Here is an 18541-nt window from a genome sequence, read left to right on the forward strand (position 1 = left end):
CATTTTCAGTTTTTATAAAATATAAAAGAGATATTATGATTTAATTATTTATTAATTTATTCAACGGCTAATGCCTTTAATAAAAGAAGAAAAAACGTAAAATACAAAAAAAAAAATCTCAAAACATCAGCAAATATAGATAACAAAGGAATTAATAAATATTTATGGGTGAAATTAAAGTAGGAGTACATAAAATAACTAAAGAACTTACAATAAATATTTTATGAATGCAATATTAGAATGACATGCATCTGTCAGAATATTGTGTTCTATTACATTTAAGGTAATCAGCGCCAGAGACAATATAAAACGTGGCCATAGTAATTTTGGAATGACATGCATCTGTCAGAATATTGTGTTCTATTACATTTAAGGTAATCAGCGCCAGAGACAATATAAAACGTTGACATAGTAATTTTGGAATGACATGCATCTGTCAGAATATTGTGTTCTATTACATTTAAGGTAATCAGCGCCAGAGATAATATAAAACGTTGGCATCGTAATTTTGAAATGACATGCATCTGTCAGAATATTGTGTTCTATTACATTTAAGGTAATTAGCGCCAGAGACAATATAAAACGTTGGCATAGTAATTTTGGAATGACATGCATCTGTCAGAATAATGTGTTCTATTACATTTAAGGTAATTAGCGCCAGAGACAATATAAAACGTTGGCATCGTAATTTTGAAATGACATGCATCTGTCAGAATATTGTGTTCTATTACATTTAAGGTAATCAGCGCCAGAGACAATATAAAACGTGGCCATAGTAATTTTGGAATGACATGCATCTGTCAGAATATTGTGTTCTATTACATTTAAGGTAATCAGCGCCAGAGACAATATAAAACGTGGCCATAGTAATTTTGGAATGACATGCATCTGTCAGAATATTGTGTTCTATTACATTTAAGGCAATCAGCGCCAGAGACAATATAAAACGTTGGCATCGTAATTTTGAAATGACATGCATCTGTCAGAATATTGTGTTCTATTACATTTAAGGTAATCAGCGCCAGAGACAATATAAAACGTTGGCATAGTAATTTTGGAATGACACGCATCTGTTAGAATATTGTGTATTATTACATTTAAGGTAATCAGCGCTAGAGACAATAAAATACGTTGGCATAGTAATTTTGGAATGACATGCATCAGTCAGAATATTGTGTCCTATTACATTTAAGGTAATCAGCGCTAGAGACAATATAATACGTTGGCATAGTAATTTTGAAAGAAATCCTTAAAAAGTGTTGATTTGAATTTGGAAAAGAAATGAAATGGATGTACATTTCCAAATTTGCAAACAAGTGATGGCAAAAAAAAATGCCAAAAACGTAGTTGCTATTATAATGAAAACGTAGTTCCACCAAGATGTCATTTAACTTTCCTCAATTTCTATATGTTATAAGTACCAATATTTGAAGCGTAAAAGTCATCATTTTGCTATAATATTATATAATTTAAAATTTCAGGGCAATGACTTTTCTCATTCAAAGCTCACAAAACAGTAATGCAGTATTTTTCGTGAAAAATAAATAAATATGTATATTTTATTAATTTATATAGCTACATAAAATAAAACATGTATTTTTTTCTCTAAAAATATATTTTTACATATTTAGTTAATCTAATAACTGTAATTTTACACAAAAGAGACTAGACTATATTTAAAAAACCCCAACCCTGAAGAAACATTCCACTTATTCATTCGAATATTATTGTGGAAAAATGAGTTCATTTGTTGACTGCTATTTCATTGATTAGTTGATAAATAAAGATCAAAGATGAATATACCATTGCTGGTAGTTTATTTTTCACTTCTTTTGGGGTAAGTATTAAAATAAAATAGATTAAAATATTTTTCAATATTGTGACTAAATCTCCATTAGGGATAAAATTATTTTTTATAATTTAACACTCCAAAGGCCTTCAAAATTTAATACATGTTTATCTTGTGTTAGAGAAAGTTTTTGCAGATATAAAAACAAACTCATTAAAGAAGAATTACTTGTGGACGAATGGAATAATTTGAAGTAGGGTAAAACCATCAATGATTGGCACTTTAAGCGTATTGATCGGGTCAATATTTATTTATAAATTAAACAATCATGTGAAGAATGAAAAAATTTTTTTCATCAACAAATTTTTGTTGATTTTAAACTTTTGATTGATATTAAGAGGATCTTAAATTTTTTAAAAGATAAATAAAGATGATTGAAAATAAACGCTTTCAGTCATTTATTGGCACCTCTAGTTATTCAATTTGCACAGCAATTTTGTCAGTTATTGGCACCTTTAAAATTCCGTGTATTTGGAAAAAAATAAAAGACGTGATATTTTTTTATATTTATTGAATGGATTTGATATTATTACAAAAAGACAAAGTATAACTCAGTCTGAATCACATGATGATAGCAACGCTCTTTCTATTTAAAAATTTGTCTTAAAAATATTTCCTTCGGAGTATTTTTTTTTACATATAACCCAATCTTTTTTGTACTAAATGCTAAAATAATTTACTTTATTTGTCGCAAATAATAAACAAACAATATCAATAACGCATGTAAAATACTGATTGGCATGTGCGAATAATTAAAATATTAACGAATAACTAATTACAACATAATATTAGTTATTGGCACAGTGCCGATCTCCGATTTTGTACATTTTTTTCATTGTTTGGTTGGCACCTATTGAAAAAAATAATTTCTGAATAAAATAATCACATTTGATACAAAACTAGTTTAATAAACATGTATTCAATCACTGGTAAACATAATAAAGTTAAGTTTTGTCCTAACCTTGCTGAAAATTAAAGTTTACCACAGCTCTATCCTTAAAAAAACCTTAAGAAACTCTCGATTTTTCGCACGTTTAAGTAGAGCGCATTTACAGATATTCAAAAATATAATTAAACTTCATAAATTTAAGTACTCCGTTTCCAATACTTAAATTACTAACCATCTTTTTTTAATTTGAATAAGAGAGTGCCAATTATCGGGGAGGTGCCGACAATACCCTGGTTTACCTATTTAGTTATTAATGATTGTGCGTATTAATTAATAAAAATAATCAAATGGTTTTTGGAAATTCAGATCTAATGCGGATATTCTCGGAATTCGGAATGATAGTAAAAGGGGAAATAAAAGAGACTTTCCAGGAAGATTTCGGTTTGGAGTCGCAACGGCTGCGTATCAGATAGAAGGTGCCTGGGATGCCGATGGTAAATATTTATTTGACTCACATGTTTTAAGAAATTAAAGGAAAACGTAACGAACAAAAAAAAACAAAAAAAATAATTAAAGGTGGTAGTAGTCGTTTGAAAAATTCATAAACGTTGCTCCAATAGTACAGCATTATTCCTGATACCATAATAATAATAATAAATCTTTATAACCCACCCGACAGACGTTGTCCTGCCTGAACGTTGGCTTGGTATAAGCTTGGAAAAAGACTTTTCATTGATAAGTAAGAACCTAGGTACTTGTTTATGATTGAATTCCAAAACTAAAAATTATTACTTTTCGAATATTGAATTTAAGTAGGTACCTAGGTACTTGTTTATGATTAAATTCCAAAACATAAAATAATTAATTTTCAAATATAGAAATCTTTTCATAAATTCCAAATTCGGATCTTCTCACCAACAGGAGTTCACTTTATTTATGAATGCGATTTTCAGAAATGTATTGAATGTCAGTTAATATTATTTCATTATTACCAAAAATGGGAAGAAATTATAAGGAATGTAAGGAAATAATCTGATTGGTATCCATAAAAAGCGAATGTTGTTTGTAAACATTAAAAAATAAACTTTTTTAAACACAAAAAACATGCATATATGCATTCTTGTCGAATGCAACTCTGGTAGATCGATGAAAAATAGATTTATGTTTCTTACTTTTAAAAAAAATATTCGATTGAAAATTAATACTAAATAATATTTTTGAACACGCGCAGCGCAAAGATCTACATTTTGCTGAAAACCGCACGTAAATCAGTAAAGCAGTTTAGGAGGAGTTTAGTGACATCACACATACAGAAGACTTATATATATAAGGATAATGTACAATGTGATAAATACAAAATAATAAAAAAGTATATACGGTTAAATGGTGGACTTATTGGCGTTAGCAAATACAGTCTGACCAAAAACAAATAAAAAATACAATAACAATTAAAATTAAATTATGGTGTCTAGTGATGATATTAATTTATAATTACTCCATTGCTACTACAGTGAAATTCATTTATTAAAAACGCTTTAAACACTTTTGAAAACATTTCTTAAAGTAATTTCCTTGATTTTTTTTGAAAGTTTATTAAATATTTTCATGGTCATGCATATGGGCCCTTTTTGAATAAACGCCAACGGAATTTGCGATTTTTTTATGTTTGTTGCAAACGTGATTATTTTCCTGTTTACAAACACATTTATGTCTCGTTTTAACAATGAGATAAAGTTCCAATGTAATAAATTTAGTCTAGTAAAAATTGGCCTGCATGTTGCTAGGTAATTAGCATTTACTATTTTCCTAACACATATTTTTTTAATTGTAAAAATAAAGAAAGCTAGTATCACTCCACTAAAAAAAAATACAACTAGATGTGGAAAACTTTTCTAATTTGTGCCCATTTCTAATCTTCCCAACGTAACGTATCAAAAATACGCAATCAGCGTACTAAATTCGATCAACGCGCATTTGTGGTGGCAGGCCTATGGCACAGAATACAGGCAGAATGATGATCTATTCCACATAATTTTAAATTAACAAAACTCCTCTAAGCATAGAGTACAAGATAAATATTTGAATAATTTTAATGTACGCAAAACACTGTGTTTTGGCGTGAACCTACTAATTACATAATCTAATCATCTATTTTATCGCATTTCATTGTAAACACATTAGATAAATAAATATTGAAGTATTATTCTTATTATTATTCTTAGTGGTGGGGGCCATGCAAGCTTCTGACGTTACAGCGACATGTGAAGATTTATTGAGACGGGTCCCCGTGAATAGTTCGAGCCCTCCTAGCCCAGGTCTATAAAGAGCCTGGCTACTGTGAGGAAGGCGAGAGTTTTCATTTTGCTAAATCTTCCCCTCCAAGCCCAGATCCGTTAAGTATCGGGCTATTAGGCAGGGGCGAGCTCTTTAACATCCTCATGTTCAATCAGTGGTCCCCCGAGAATGAGGCTCCTTTTACGATGCAAAGCATCACACTAATATAGAATGTGTATGGGTGTTTCCTCTTCTGCACTGCAGAACCTACATCTAGAAGTTTCGGAAAGGTTCAATGTTGACAGTTTGAAAAATCACTAATTTGTCTCTCATGAAAAATTGGAATTTTGGAGATACTGTAGTTTACCTCTCGCATACAAAAATGTAAAAGCATATAACATATGCATTTGTATAGAAAATTTCTTCATGGGGTCGATTATCTGGGATAGTTGCTGAATGTGCATCTTGAGTAGTTTATGCTATGTATATGTGCCGCATGTAATGTATATGTTTGTGTATGTTTTATATGTGCGTTCATGTGTGTGCGTGGATGCCTCGGCGTGTACATTCGGTATTTTTATTTATTTTAATTTATTACCTCCATGGAAAACGCAAATGTCAACAATTATTCTTTTCTCACTTAAAATTCTTATTTATTTTTTATTTTTTTGTCACATTTAATGTTTATATCTTTTTAATTTATGAAAACTTAATTGGTCTTTTTATGTTAAAAAAATGTTGTTTTTAATACTTATTTTGTATGACTGTATGTTTTCTGAATAAAATAAAATAAAATGAAATAAAATGAAATAAAATGAAATAAAATGAAATAAAATGAAATAAAATGAAATAAAATGAAATAAATTGAAATAAAATAAAATAAAATAAAATATAGGGCGTACAAAGAAAGAAAACAAGAATAATCTTGATGTAATAATAATAAAATAATGATGATTTTTTCCAGTTTAATGGCTCTTATTTCTTCATCTGCACTGCAGAACCTACATCTAGAAGTTTCGGAAAGGTTCATTCTAGCAAGATGTTTGTTCAATCTGCAGTGCCCTGTAAGGGCTTTAGTGATAACCCTCACTTGATTTTGGCTGAGCTTTATTAGGTCAAAGCAAAACTTTGCAAGTACCCTTTTATCAGTTCCTTCGCATGGTGCTGACCAGGTACTTTTTGCCAGATGGCTCATGACTGGCCCATGACCAAAGCTCGTTACGAGGGGCACATTTAGGCAACCCAGAGTAGGGTTCAGGACCTATTTGGGCTGTCTCAGCTCCATATTGGAGTATTGCGCTATCGAAGATTTTAATAATTTAATATGTTTACAGGCAAATCGGAAAACATATGGGATCATTTGACCCACAATCATCCAGATATGATAAGTGATCAAAGCGCGGGAGATGTCGCCTGTGATTCCTACAGACTGTACAAGAGAGATGTTGAAATGATCAAAGAATTAGGAGTGGATTTTTACAGATTTTCTATATCCTGGTCCCGCTTGCTTCCTTCAGGATTCGATGATAAAGTTAATAAAGAAGCAGTTAGATACTACAACAATTTGATAAACGAACTTTTGTTAAAAAATATCACACCTGTTATCACTTTGTATCACTGGGATCTACCTCAAAAGCTGCAGGATCTTGGAGGCTGGACCAATCCTTTTATGGCTGATTATTTTGTTAATTACGCGAGAGTTGCTTTTGAGAATTTCGGTGATAGGGTCAAAGAATGGATAACGTTTAACGAACCAAAGGATGTGTGCTATTTGGCATATGGCTGGACAACCAGAGCACCTGCTTTGAACTTCCAAGGAGTTGCAGAGTATTTATGCGGACATACATTGCTTCTAGCCCATGCCAAAGCTTACCATTTATACGATGATGTTTTTAGGAAGTCACAAAACGGTAGGAACGTACATTAATTTGATAAGTTATTGATAAATAAATTAAATTGATGCGATATGAATCTACTACTATCATTTGTGATGCAATCATTTGGATTATGAAATTACATTTGCACAATTATTACAATATGATATAATATTGTTTAAAGATGAGCGATCAAAATTCAACAATTAGTTATCATTTTCAGGGAGGATTTCACTAACGCTCAATTCACGATGGTATGAACCAAAAACAGATTCTATTGAGGACAATAAATTAGCGATCAGTGGACTAGAGTTTCAAGTGAGATATTTTTTGATCCTGTAACCTGAATTTGATAGTACTAAAAAGGGTTATCTTTTATTCTGTTGCTGTTTTTTAGCATTCGAAAAATTAAAATGAAGTGAATAGATGATTAAAATTATAAGCTTAGTTGATCATTTAAAAAAATGTTTTTTTCAGAGTTTTATCTTTATAACTCAATATATTGCTCTAGGGCTCATAAAGCCAGAGTTTGCGCTTTTTATGTTCAGTAATGAGGAAGTTCAATGCTACGAGAAATTTTATATGGAAAATGTTTTCTTACACGCGGTAAAAATCAGACCGTTTAATTGTACTGCGAAGTTTCTTGAAAATGTATGAAAATGGATTTAATAAAAACTAAGTACTGTAATTGACGTCACGATTTCTTGTGAATCAACCGATGATAGATTGATGAGTGTTGTGATAGATTTCTGGTTTACGGAAAGCTAATTCACCAATAAGCATGACTCACTGAAGAGGACTTGTAACGTCACAGGCGCACGCGGTGTAATTTTAAAATTGCTGAACTTTAAAAAATCAAAGCGCTGATAAAAATATAGCGTTTTTTGGTTTGGCTTTGATTGTCTAATGACAAATAAAAAATATGGAAAAACACCGAACCTCATCATTGTTTAAAAATGGAACTTGGAAAAGTAATGTGCGGTAAAAAAATATATTTTTTGTAACTTCCGAATGCACGAAAAATGTATTTTAAAGCATACTGAATCTACTATACATAATATCATCATTTATATTCGCCGGCATTCTCTTACTTAATTATACATTTTACACATTTTAATATGAAAGTTCCAGTACTATTTACCTTGCTTATAATGCACAAGGTTTATATTTCACAAGTGGGGTTTGTTTCTTGGCTATCTTCATCTAAGCAGTGTAGGAAAAGATAGCAAAATTTGGCTGCATACCATTAGAAAAACATCTCTGCATTTGCGTATATATGCTTGGTAAAGCAAAAACCACAAAAAAACTAATCGAAGAGAAGCCGGACCCATTGATAGACAGCAGGCCTTCCGTTTCAATAGAAGAGATTACAGCATTTAATGCCCTGTTATCATTTATTGGCCTAATTATCAGTACTATTCTAATCATGAAAGCTACTACCTATTGTTACAAGTCATTGTGACTTTTGGCGGAACGGATGTGCCTTAGATCGTCACCAAAGCTTCTGTTCGCGTTTCCAGGTTATGTATTTTGAAGTGAAATTGAAGGCAATGCATAAACATGTGGTAAACATCTTGAGGTGGAACTTAATCTTACTCTAAGGCTTACTTAAACCATTGTTTTTATTTAAAGTAGAAAAATTGCATCGGCGCTTTATGTTATATTCATTTTTTGTTTAGTTGGGCTGGTTTGCCCATCCAATCTTCTCGAAGCACGGAGACTATCCCGAAGTCTTAAAGTCCTCAATAGCCAAAAGGAGCAAGGAACAGGGGTTCAGCCACTCCCGTCTACCGATCTTCACGGGGGAGGAGATAGAGTACATCAGGGGGACCTTCGACTTTTTTGGACTAAACTACTACACCTCCCGTGTTGCTGGCGTTATGCCAGAGGGCGAGACCTACCAGATACCATCCTATTTGGATGATTGTGGCGCAGAAATAACACACAGAAAGGAGTGGAAGTTTTCCCCAGTTTCTCCCTGGCTTATGGTAAGAAAAATACGTTAATAGGATACGCGGTGGATTATGACACGAGAGTAGTGCCTTTTTTATAAACTAAAACTAAATTTTTACATGTCTCTCTGTCCTGGGCACTCTGTTTCCACCCATGTCCCACGAGTTTAACGGATAATTAAATATAGGCACTTAATACTCGATTTTCTTTTCAGATTGTTCCGACAGGATTGACGAAGCTTTTGAACTGGATAAAGAATGAGTATAATGATCCAGAGATAATCATTTACGAGGCAGGATACTCTGATGGGGGAGAACTCGATGATGTTGACAGGATTGATTTTCACAAAAGTTACCTTAACGCTGTCCTGGACGCTATTGATGATGGCTGCAATATTACGGGCTACTCCATGTGGAGTCTCATGGACAACTTTGAGTGGATGGAAGGATATAAGTATGAGTGATTTCATTGCAATATTTTAATAAAATAAAATATTTGAAATAGAGAACCTTCGATGGTATAAGGGAATATGACGATCCAGACCGGGAGTCGGCAGTTTGTCGAGCGAGAAGAGCCAAATTGTCACCAAAACAAAGGTACTAGAGAGCCGCAGATACTGATTTTCAGGGAAAAAGATGTTCGAGATTTTAGATTAAAAAAAGTAATTAAAACGGCGTCCATGCATCGCTTTTGACAGCTTTACTAAATTTGGCAAATATCTACATATTTTTAATTGAAATTTTAAGTTTATTTTATATTTGGTTCATAGCTAGGTCCGGTACTTTGCCGTCGGTTTCAAATGCTGTTACTCGCACGTCGCTCATATTGCCCAATACGAGTGTGGTCATGTGCGGCCGGCTCAAGAGTGGTATACAGTATGCCGTATGCCGTACGCGTCTAAGTTTGCTCGCCCGCTCTATCTCATAAATTAAAAGGTTGCTTGAGATGGGTTGAAATTGGAGTTTGTGTCTGAAGAGCCGCTCTGCCCACCCCCGGCCTGACAGAGCACTGATATCTTACGTGGATGTTTTCGCCAGATTTAGGAGCGTTCGAAGTCGCTTGGAGGCAGTTAAGTCTGTTTGTAGTCTGAAAATGATTGTTTCTAATCAATGTTTTAAAAAAAAATTACTTTGTGATTTTTAAATTATGTTTTTTTTACTTTTTATCTCAAATAAAAAAGGTGTTTGGGGGCGTTTTGACATGGTTTTGACTGGTTTCAGTCTTTAAATCACCCTGATGCCTAATGTTCGTGATTGTATAGATAGACGACATATATTGATGACGTAAATACATTGATATAGTATGTAATTTGATATAAAATACTAACATTATACGCCTGTGTAAGGATTATATTTGGTTATTTTTAGTGGCCATTTTGGACTGTATGCGGTCGATATGAAACATCCCAACAGAACAAGAACTCCAAAATCATCAGCGAAGTTTGTAAAAGAATTAACAAAAAATCGTACAATTTAAATAAATTTATTTTATGACTTTATTTTGAAAAATATCCCAACTTTAAATGCAAATTAAAGATATGTTTTTTAACCACACAAGCGTTATTATTTAAAAGTTCTATTAGTGAAAATAAGTATTTTACCGTGGTTTACTGAAATGAATTCAACAAATTCAACTTTTATTTCTACACTCCTGCTCCGAACCTGAGGTTCGTTGAGCGCTCCGACCCGCAGTCATGACTAACCACGTCTAGAGCCTGGCCGAAGGTGCCTCCTGCTCGCAGACCGCTGCGTTAGCCAGGCTCTGGACGGGGTAATCTCACAGACTAAGCAACGAGGTTCCGCGCCGCAGGCCACCGAGCTAAAGCAGGGTGCGGGCGATTGACTTTTCAAAAGGGACGGTGGCGTGTGCGCAGCGCCCCCTGGCTGCGGCTCCGCCCTCGACGACGCTAGTACCCCTCCACCCCGGGGGCGAACGCTGCGCGGGGCGAGGCCGTAGCTAGGTGCACGGTTACTGTATTTGTCACAAAAGCGACGCACCGTCCTGAGTCCGGACTTACAACCCGGATCCAGGAACTGGAGCATAGTCGGATCGGCGAAAATTTCGATGGTCGAGTGGCCGCTCGTGCCTTCCTGGTGAGCACGAGCGCGCGTGTCGGCAACAATTACAATGATGATGATGATGATGTTATTGATGATTATAATGATTGATGATGATGATGGTGAAGATAATTCATTATTCTAGTACCTATTTCGTATATCCCTCAGTTAATTAATTTCCGTTGCTTTTAATAACAGATTATATTTTTTATGTAATTGAATAACTAAAACAAAGATCAAAAGTAGGTACGTGCTAATTATGTGTAAAATAAAATAGATGATTAAATATAATGGGCGTGATACTTACCGATAACAACTCATAAATTAAACAATTATGCCATTTATTTATTTTTCCTGATGGATATCTATCTAGTACATAATACCCAGTACCCGATAGTCGAGTACAAAAACAGTACTTTATTTTACAGATCACTCATATCAAACGTGAAATTTATGTATCACATATTTTTATTTATTAATTTAATTAATGATTTATCATAATACGATTTGGTAGAGAACTTTCTTTTTTTACAGCACTATGGAATGATTTCAAACAAAGCAACGTGAATTCTTGATGAAGAAGCTCCGTGGTTTATTGGTTTATTTGTATAAAGACTGTTAAACTAAGCTAATATTTTTTCAATTTCCATATACCGTATTATAAGCGCTATGATTTTTTGAAGTTTTGTATTTCTGAAATATCTCCGCGTGTAAGGTCAGAGGTTGTCTTCTGCTTATTCTCTGTCAGTTCTGCCGATTGGTCCGTTTACGGTTAGTAAACCGGATATTTCTGCAGCTCCCTTATCATTGGTTGATTCATATAAACAAGTGACGTCGTTCAAAGTAGTTCGTCTTTATTAAAATATTTTTTATTATTTTCTTCGTACATTTTTTTTATTTAATGCTCTAATTTTTACCACGCGCGAGAAAACATTTTTTGAAGGGCTGAAGTTCCTCATTGTACTGCTCATTGGTGAGACCTCAGTTAGAATACGCATCTCAAATCTGGTCACCTATTTATAGTGTAAATATAGATGGGTTCGAATAGGGTCATAGTGAGTCACGTCTTGCTGGAGGGCATGGTTCTATTCTCAGTTCTCTCTATTGGTGCGATTTCATCTAAATGCCAAAAAAAATAACGACCATTTTGATATATTTAATACTTCACCTGCATAATTAGATCAAAATTTATGTTAACTAAAAACATAATATGTTATCAGCAAAAACAATGTTTCAATTGAACGTAGTTATGCAGAAAACAGCCAGTCCACAATTTTGAAAAAATGAGATATTGATGTTATCGGGTGCAGTAAGGTCAATTCTATGTTTTGCTAAAAACAGCCAGACAGCTTTCATACAAAAAACGGTATTAATCACCTTCTGAAAATGGTGACGATGACAAAAACGGCATTTCTCAATTTGCAGAAAACACCCACAGCACTAGAAAAATCTGATGGTACTTTAAAAATCATTAAAACTGGTCAAATACATAATTAGATTCTTGTTTGTAACATTTAAAAAAAACTTATGTATCCATTGTTTATCATTTGTTAAAGTCAAAAACATTCCAATTGTTGCGTAAATTTGATAATTCACTCTTTTCACAAAACTGCTATTATCTCAGTTTCACTTTTCTATAGCTGGCTGCTTTCTGCAAAACTACGTTCAATTGGTCACTCCTTTTGTACCGACTTGATTATTATATTAATGAATGTACTTTTTAAAATTTGTTTATATAAATACATGTGTGTATTTTTAATTTAAGCACTATCCTACTAAATGTTATTAAATATTTTTATAAAACCACTCACTGACTTTTCTATGCCAACCGGTTTAGGGACGGATACGTCTTAGTTAATGCGTTGAATATTTATAATATCAGTATTATTCATTCAGTTATTAATTAACACTTTGAAACAACTTAATTGCGTACTTATGAATAACTTTTTTTTTATCTTTCTTATTTTTACTAATTTTACTTTTAAACCTTTTTATAAAAGGCAAAACTACTACCTACATATTATTGTTTGCAAACTTTATTACGTATTACACAAGCAAATTTGTACAGTAAAAGCCCTTCGGGCGTTTAATGTAAAACAATAAAATGATTATTAACTTGGTAATGTATCCAAAATAAAACAAGTTTATTGGATTGTAATTCTACTTTATTTTTACCAAATTACCAAATTAAATATGAAATTCTACCAATTATCTGCATACACAATAAAAAAAAAAATGATTATTGATATTTATTCTATGATTTTAAATATGATTTTTCTGTGTTATTGTGCCATGTGCTCTCTTTCGCAATGCGACGTTTTGGATCGTATTGCAGCGTTCATGATTAGAGTTAATGGTTTGAGAAAGTTCTGTGCTAATTAAAATAGGAAAAAATGAAGGAATACAGATGTTCAAATATAGGCAGAATGGAGAATGTGTGAACAATTAAACCAGCCAAGTCATAAGTCCTGTAGAAGACTTGACTTCTAAATATTATAACTTTGAACTACGTCAAAGTTCTGCCGAATTAATCAATGATAGAGTGTTGTGGATAGATTTACGGATTTCGCGAAGCTAAATCACCGATCAGCAGAACTCACCGACTAGAACCAACGTCACGGGTGGAGTAATTTAAAAATTACACAAATAAAAAAATATCATAGCGCTGACAATACGATACGTAAAAATACATTTTTTTGGCTTAGTTTTAGAGTTTAATAACTAATTAATATTATTTTTTTTTAAAACGTAATTTTATTTCCTCATTTGAGTGAGTATTTGTGCAATCTTATGCACTTAGGATTTGTACCTTGTCAATGTAAAAGTTCAGCCCTACGGAAAATTGGATGTGAAAAAATGTATTCGAGCGCTCGGTAAAAATAAGGGCATTACATTGTTCGGTAAAGTTTCTTAAAAATACATTAAATTTCCAGTAGCACTGAACTTTCTCATTACATCAACCCGAATCGAACCCAAGACCTCTAGCATGGTAGGCAAACGCGCTGACCACTACGCCACGAGGCTGACGAAATAAACGTTTGTAACAGTCATAACTTTTTATTTTATAATAATTTATCATCAAATACAAAGCAAATGCCTATTCGATTAATAAAATCAAGTATGTAGTAACATTTTTTATTGATTTATTTATTATTCAGCACAAGTGCCGTCAGAATAAAAAATATAACAGTAAAATGTGTTGAATTATACAAAAATCAATATGAAAACATAGATATATAGCAACAAAAATATAAAAAAAGTGTAATGGTCAGCGCGTTTGCCTTCCATGCAAGAGGTCTCGGGTTCGATTCCCGATATGGTTGATATGAATAATTGATTGAAAAGGGTTTTTTCACACTACAATATTTCATAGTCTGGTACATGCAGCGAAATACTGATCATCTTTCATTCATGTAACAAAAATGATCAAGATACGCTGCGATTGGTGTACCAATGCAGTGCCCTATGCACCATTAGGTGCGGAAAAGGATCGATGATGGTGATGATGAAATGTAAAAATTTCAATAAAAAAATATGGATACGAAAATCGTATATGAGATTAAAAAAAGTCGATATATTTATTACAAATATAAAAAAAAATAGTAAAGCCAATGATTCGAGATATACCTGTAGGTGATTGATATGATAGATCAAATTTAATAAACAACATTTGATAATCGATTACAAGCCCACCACTTCAATTAACTGTAAATCTGATAACTAATATGCCTTAGAGATAAAATATTAAATAATTTTTTAAAACAGTTGTTTTAATCTTCCTTGTTAACAACAAATGATATTTAAGAAATAAAATTGTTGAAAAACTAATTAATTATGAAATTTATTGCAAAAGAGGTGGAAATTATTTTTGAGAAGGGAATATGGAAGTCTACGCAGCTACAGGGCTTATGATCTGTCATTGGCTGGTTCTAGTTGCCACCGTACATACCGTGTAACACTTACCATTCTGTCTATGTTTGAACAGTCACATTTCCTCAACTCTTCCATCCGTTGAAATTAGTGAAGTACGAAAACGATGTGACAGTTTGATTCGAATAGATTCACTTTCCTCATAGGTTGAACTTTATTGCAGCGGAGAGGGAAAACATTTTTGAAAAGGGAAAATGGAAGTCTAGGCAATTACTAGGCCACTTTACAAACAAACATTTATCATATTGCCTGTGTTTGAACATCAACATTACCTTAACTCTTCCATTTTTGACTTTTGTGAAGCAAAACAGCTTAAACCTTCATTGATGTGAGTGGGATTTACTTGACTGAATTATTATAAAGAATGTTACATAGTGTATTAAGTGACCACATGAGGACTGTAAATGCCTAGACTTCCATATTTGTAATATTTTAATTCTAATAACTCCCTAAGTGGTGTCCATGTTTACAAAAATCTGGATAAACTCATAATATTATACATGAAATGGTTTATTGACAGATGATTTCAAACTGCTAAAAATAGTTGCAATATAAATTTATTATAATAACAGCACTGCAAAAAGAAAATCAGGTTTCAATAAACATTTTAGTATTCTTAAATTTGTTAGGATTGTAGTCTGGATCGTTGGCGATTCGCTCTTGAATTGATTTATTTATGGCGGCCCGGATGGACGCCAACAACTCTTCATTTTTGATGGAATCTGACATCACCCTGGAAGCATTCACGCCTACAACCCTGCTTACAGCAAACTCTAAACTGTCCATAGGAGTGGAAAGTTTCAACTGCACTATTTTGGGGATCATTCGCCGTGAGATTCCAGATAAATAACTATCGCTAAAGGCCAATGACAGTGAATGAGCATTCCCATCTCCCCTGATGATGCTTGCCCAAAGAGATTCTGGGCACTGAGACATACATGGAGATATTTCGGCATCTGATATAGTTGCTAAACACTGGCTCGGTGATGGTTTGAATCTCTTTTGGACTCTTGGAATCGAAACACGTTGCAGAGGAGGAATTTTTCTAACTTTTGATTCTAGATAAGCTTCACTGTACCTCTCACCACCGATAACACTTACATTTTCCACGTCATTCTTCATGATTGCATGCATGGTTAAATTGGAATCACTTAAACACACTTTTGCGAATTCCATTTCGATGATTTAAACTCTGGAAAATACGCAGTTATTTAATGGTTATATTTTTGGCGATTCAACGCGTGACCCGTTGGTTGGTGAGTTTTATTACCAAAATATTTTAACCTACCTACCCGTCACTTACCTACATGACAGTTTATCGATTTCAAGACAGTAAAAAAAAACATAATGTAACCAAAATGTTTGTGCGGAGTACCAACAAATTAAAACGGAATATGGTTATGGGTAGGTACCTGCATTGTTTTGCTCTAACTTTATTAAGATATATTTTCTCAATTTCCGGATTTTTTTTTCTTTTAAAAATAATAGATATTTTTTGTTTGTGCTTTGCGTCATTGCAAATTGAGCCATTTTACTGGTTTTTTTTTTATTTTAATTTAATTTTGTTTCTTTATACGCCCCATGCTTTGACATTTTTGTATGCGAGATGTAAACAAACTACAGAAGTATGTTCAAAAATTTTTTTTTTCATGAGACACAAATTAGTGATTTTTAATACTGAGAACATCTTGTATTTTTCAATGAGGGGCTTAAACATAATTTTGTATTCCAAAATATATTGATACACATTACAAAAACACACTTTTTTAAAATCTTTGGGATTACTGTGTGTTTTCTTGAATGAAAAAAAAAAACCTTTGTAAATAAAGAAGTTAGAAGTTAATGCTATTTACCATGCAATGGAGGACGAAAAATTTGATTCGGCATAGTAATAACTTGATTTCATCATATTTGCATATCCGTAGTTTACCTCTCGCGATTTTAAAAATACACATAGGCATAGCCTATGCTTGGGGATACTGGTATTTTCAGAGAGCATAAATTTACACATAAATACATATGTAACATTATATGCATACACATGTATCACTCTGACAGATTTAAAATTGACACTTAAAATGCGTTACGTAACTTGATAGAAACTTTTTAATTAAATTTATTATGGCTTTTACCATTCTTGGTAATATCAGCCAGAAACATACAATATTTACAAATGTTAAATGGGAACAAAACAATACTTCAGAAAACAAGGCAGAAAAATCAGATAAACCTTAAACAACTTTAAAATACTAATCATTAAATTGAAATAACAAAAAATGGAAATAAAAGAATAATCGCAATAATAATAATATGCATTATTAAAAGAAAAAAACCCAAAACCTTGATAGTACACATTTTACAACATAAATATATAAAAACGAAACAACAACAAACAAACCATCACGCCATTTCCGCCTAGGGGTAGGCAGAGAGGATAGAACGTCATATCACTTCTTCTTTGCACACATACCCCGCTTCCTCTACATTCATACATCTTCTCATGCACGCAAGCCGATTATTCCTACTCTTGACATGTCCATCTTCAAGTATTTTATGAACTTGATCGTGCCATGTCTTCCTCGGTTTTCCTCGTTTTCTGTATCCATCAACTTTCGCATCGCAGATCCTTTTAGCCGTTTTTTAACTGTCCATTCGCTCTACATGTCCAAACCATCGCAGCACCCCTTTCTCGATTCTGTCGATAATGCATGTCTCAGCCGTACACAGTTCACGGATCTCAACATTTGTGCACCTATCGTACAATGATTTACCACACATTAGAGTTGGCACTAGAACTCCATTATGAACTGCTACTTCTCCTCCTGCGATAAATATTGATTTGCCAAATTAGATTTCAGTGCACCGTTCACCCTGTTCCCGGCACTCACCCTCCTTTCAATAGCTTTCTCGGTCTTTCCATCCCTAGTGAACATACTTTCCAGATACACAAATTATTTTACCTGATTCTCCGTTCACACAGATCTCACATTTAGTTATATTTTCATCCCCAACCCTAGATCTTCACAGGTCGCAGTAATGTCAGGAACTTAAATAGCACTGACCCCCACCTCTAACTCAAAATTACTGACTACTGGAGAGCAAAAATTTAGTTTCACTGTACATAAAGTTATACATCTAATAAAAAGTGACAGCTTTTTCAGTAATTTTTTTAATCATGTATTTGTAGTAAGTTCATCAGGATTAAATGAAAGTGTAATTGTTAAAAAAAAAATATATAAAAATGTAAAATGAAAAAAATAAATACCGGAAAGTGAAGTAACTGGTATATCTTCTCAGGGATTTGTGATAGAATTAAGACTGTGTTAGTCGAATATGCAGAACGAAATTCACGTTTCGACTGTGTCCATAACTCAAAATTAATATTTTTTTTAATTGCAGCAGTCTTCTACTAAGTGTGCTATATGTTGTTTACTATAAATATTTAGGTAGATCTGTTGTTTCAAAAATAAAATAAAATAAATAAAAAAATTGTACCATCTTTGTTACAATATGGTATTGTTGGATGGGGTAGTGCATATGCCAATATATTAAACCCTCTTAAAACGGTACAAAGATTAATTATTAAAGTAATTTTAAAGAAACTCCCAACATTCATTACTGAAAGTGTTTATAAATTATTTAAAGTTCATACAAATTTACAAACAAGAAAAAATAAGAAAAGTTGAGATGAATAAGTCACTCAAATACCAAAATA

At 32.8% G+C, this 18541-nt stretch overlaps 1 protein-coding gene across 1 annotated transcript; it reads left to right on the forward strand.

Moving 5' to 3' along the window:
- Positions 1 to 1735: 1735 nt before the first annotated feature.
- On the forward strand, positions 1736 to 10390 carry LOC148280355 (myrosinase 1-like). The gene is made up of 7 exons (XM_088228513.1): positions 1736 to 1837; positions 3105 to 3232; positions 6347 to 6922; positions 7110 to 7204; positions 8566 to 8874; positions 9054 to 9292; positions 10207 to 10390. The coding sequence occupies exons 1-7, from the start codon at positions 1794 to 1796 to the stop codon at positions 10313 to 10315; spliced, it is 1500 nt and encodes a 499-aa protein (XP_088084639.1). The 5' UTR covers positions 1736 to 1793; the 3' UTR covers positions 10316 to 10390.
- Positions 10391 to 18541: the final 8151 nt, after the last annotated feature.

The sequence above is a fragment of the Micrasema longulum genome, unplaced genomic scaffold (genome assembly GCF_059751315.1).
Source record: "Micrasema longulum isolate JH-2025_06_02 unplaced genomic scaffold, ASM5975131v1 h1tg000590l, whole genome shotgun sequence".
Classification (NCBI taxonomy): domain Eukaryota; kingdom Metazoa; phylum Arthropoda; class Insecta; order Trichoptera; family Brachycentridae; genus Micrasema; species Micrasema longulum.